The 1,516-nt window shown below is 50.7% G+C and overlaps 1 protein-coding gene across 1 annotated transcript in view; it reads left to right on the top strand.

Annotated features, from left to right (window-relative positions):
- The first annotated feature begins 373 nt into the window (after positions 1-373).
- Positions 374-1,516, top strand: part of SLC6A11 (solute carrier family 6 member 11) — a 133,104-nt gene continuing 131,961 nt past the window's right edge. Inside the window, exon 1 of the mRNA XM_029917896.1 lies at positions 374-379. Within this exon, the coding sequence (XP_029773756.1) occupies positions 374-379 (6 nt within the window). The remainder of the gene's footprint in view (positions 380-1,516) is intronic.

The following is a 1,516-nucleotide window of genomic DNA, read 5'->3' as shown; positions in this document are numbered from 1 at the left end:
AGAAGAGCAAGGAAGAGCAGAGAAGCAGGGGAGAAACAGCAGCTGCAGCAGGCAGTGTTAAGGAAAACATGCAGGTGTGAATTTTAAGACAGAAAGAGGGGGAAACGGGGCAGAAAGTTTCCTAGAGGTCAGGCAGGATGGGGACGAACAAGGGACTGTGAGATCTGCCAAAGGAAGAGGGCCTTGTGGACAGCACTTTCAGAGGAATGGTGGGGGTGGGTGCCAGATTTCTACGGGCTGAGGAACGAGTGGGAGGTGAAGACAGTGCCAGCAGCATGTAAACTTACTCTTTCAAGAAATATGATAGTGAGGGGGAGGGGAGGAAGAAGGCCTGACATGGGAAGATGGAGGCAGGAAGGGTTTTCTCGGAGGGATGGAGGTGGGGAGAGACTTGAGCAGTTGTGAGCCAGAATGAAAGGAGAGGCTGAAGGCTACCAGAAGGGGAGGCTCTCCCTGAGAAAGCCCCAGGAGGAGCTCCAAGGGGTGGATGGAGAGCACAGTGGGTGGCATCAGTGAGTGCTCATGTGGCTGGGCTTCTCCAGGGCTGTGAAATGACGGAGGTGGATCTATCTCTGTGGCCCCCTACCCATTAATTTTCTTTCCCTTTTCTTCTTCCTCCCTTTCTCCCTCTTCTGCCATAAGGATTCACTGAACATCTACTATATGCTAGGTCTTGTGCTAAGCTCTGTGGGTACTATAATGAACGAGACAGTGTATATCATCCTTGAACTTGAATGAGATGGCTATTAAACAAGATGCACAGATATGTACATTGCATAACTATGCATTGTATGATAATGCTAAAAAAATCCTAATGTTCGCTGAGCACTTCCAGTGTACTAAATACTTTATAAGCATTTTCTCATTAAGTACACATACACACATACACACACACACACACAGCATGCAAAAGGCAATTCTGGTATTTCCCTTTGCAGATCAGGAAATTCAGGCACAGAGGTCAGACGACTTCACACAACTCAGACAGGTGGAGCGTGAGTTTCCACTTGTATCTGCCTGTCATGAGACTGATGCCCTTGACCTCCGCACTGTCCTGACCCCTGTGTTTAGCACGGGGAGCACCAGGATGAACAAGGTCTGCACGTGTGCGCATCCTACAGGCGCTCACAAACCTTGAGAAGCCAGAAGAGGTCAAGTTCATTTACTCCCTTTTACCTCCAGGTGTGGTCTCCAGACTAGCAACATCCACAGCACTTGGGTGCTTGTTAGAAACGCGTTAGCCCCAGCCCAGCCCAACGCACTACTAGATCAGGATCTGCAGGGACCCGCAGGTAGCTTGGTGCGCATCTTAAAGTTGGAGATGCCCAGAGCCCACTTCTCTTATTAGAGATGGGGCAACCGAGACCCAAGCTTTTGGAGATGACAGGGAGTGGTGGAATTTGAGGTGTCAGCAGTCCAACCTAGGCCTGAATGGCGCTTAATCTCTTGCCCTGAGGCCAGTAGGAGGGAGAACAGGAAGGGCGCGCAAGGTGCTCGGCGCGCGCAAGGTGCTCGG

This window comes from Suricata suricatta, chromosome 12 (genome assembly GCF_006229205.1).
Source record: "Suricata suricatta isolate VVHF042 chromosome 12, meerkat_22Aug2017_6uvM2_HiC, whole genome shotgun sequence".
Taxonomy (NCBI): Eukaryota; Metazoa; Chordata; class Mammalia; order Carnivora; family Herpestidae; genus Suricata; species Suricata suricatta.
The sequence above is the reverse complement of the archived record's forward strand: the minus strand, read 5'-3'. Positions and strand labels throughout refer to the sequence as shown.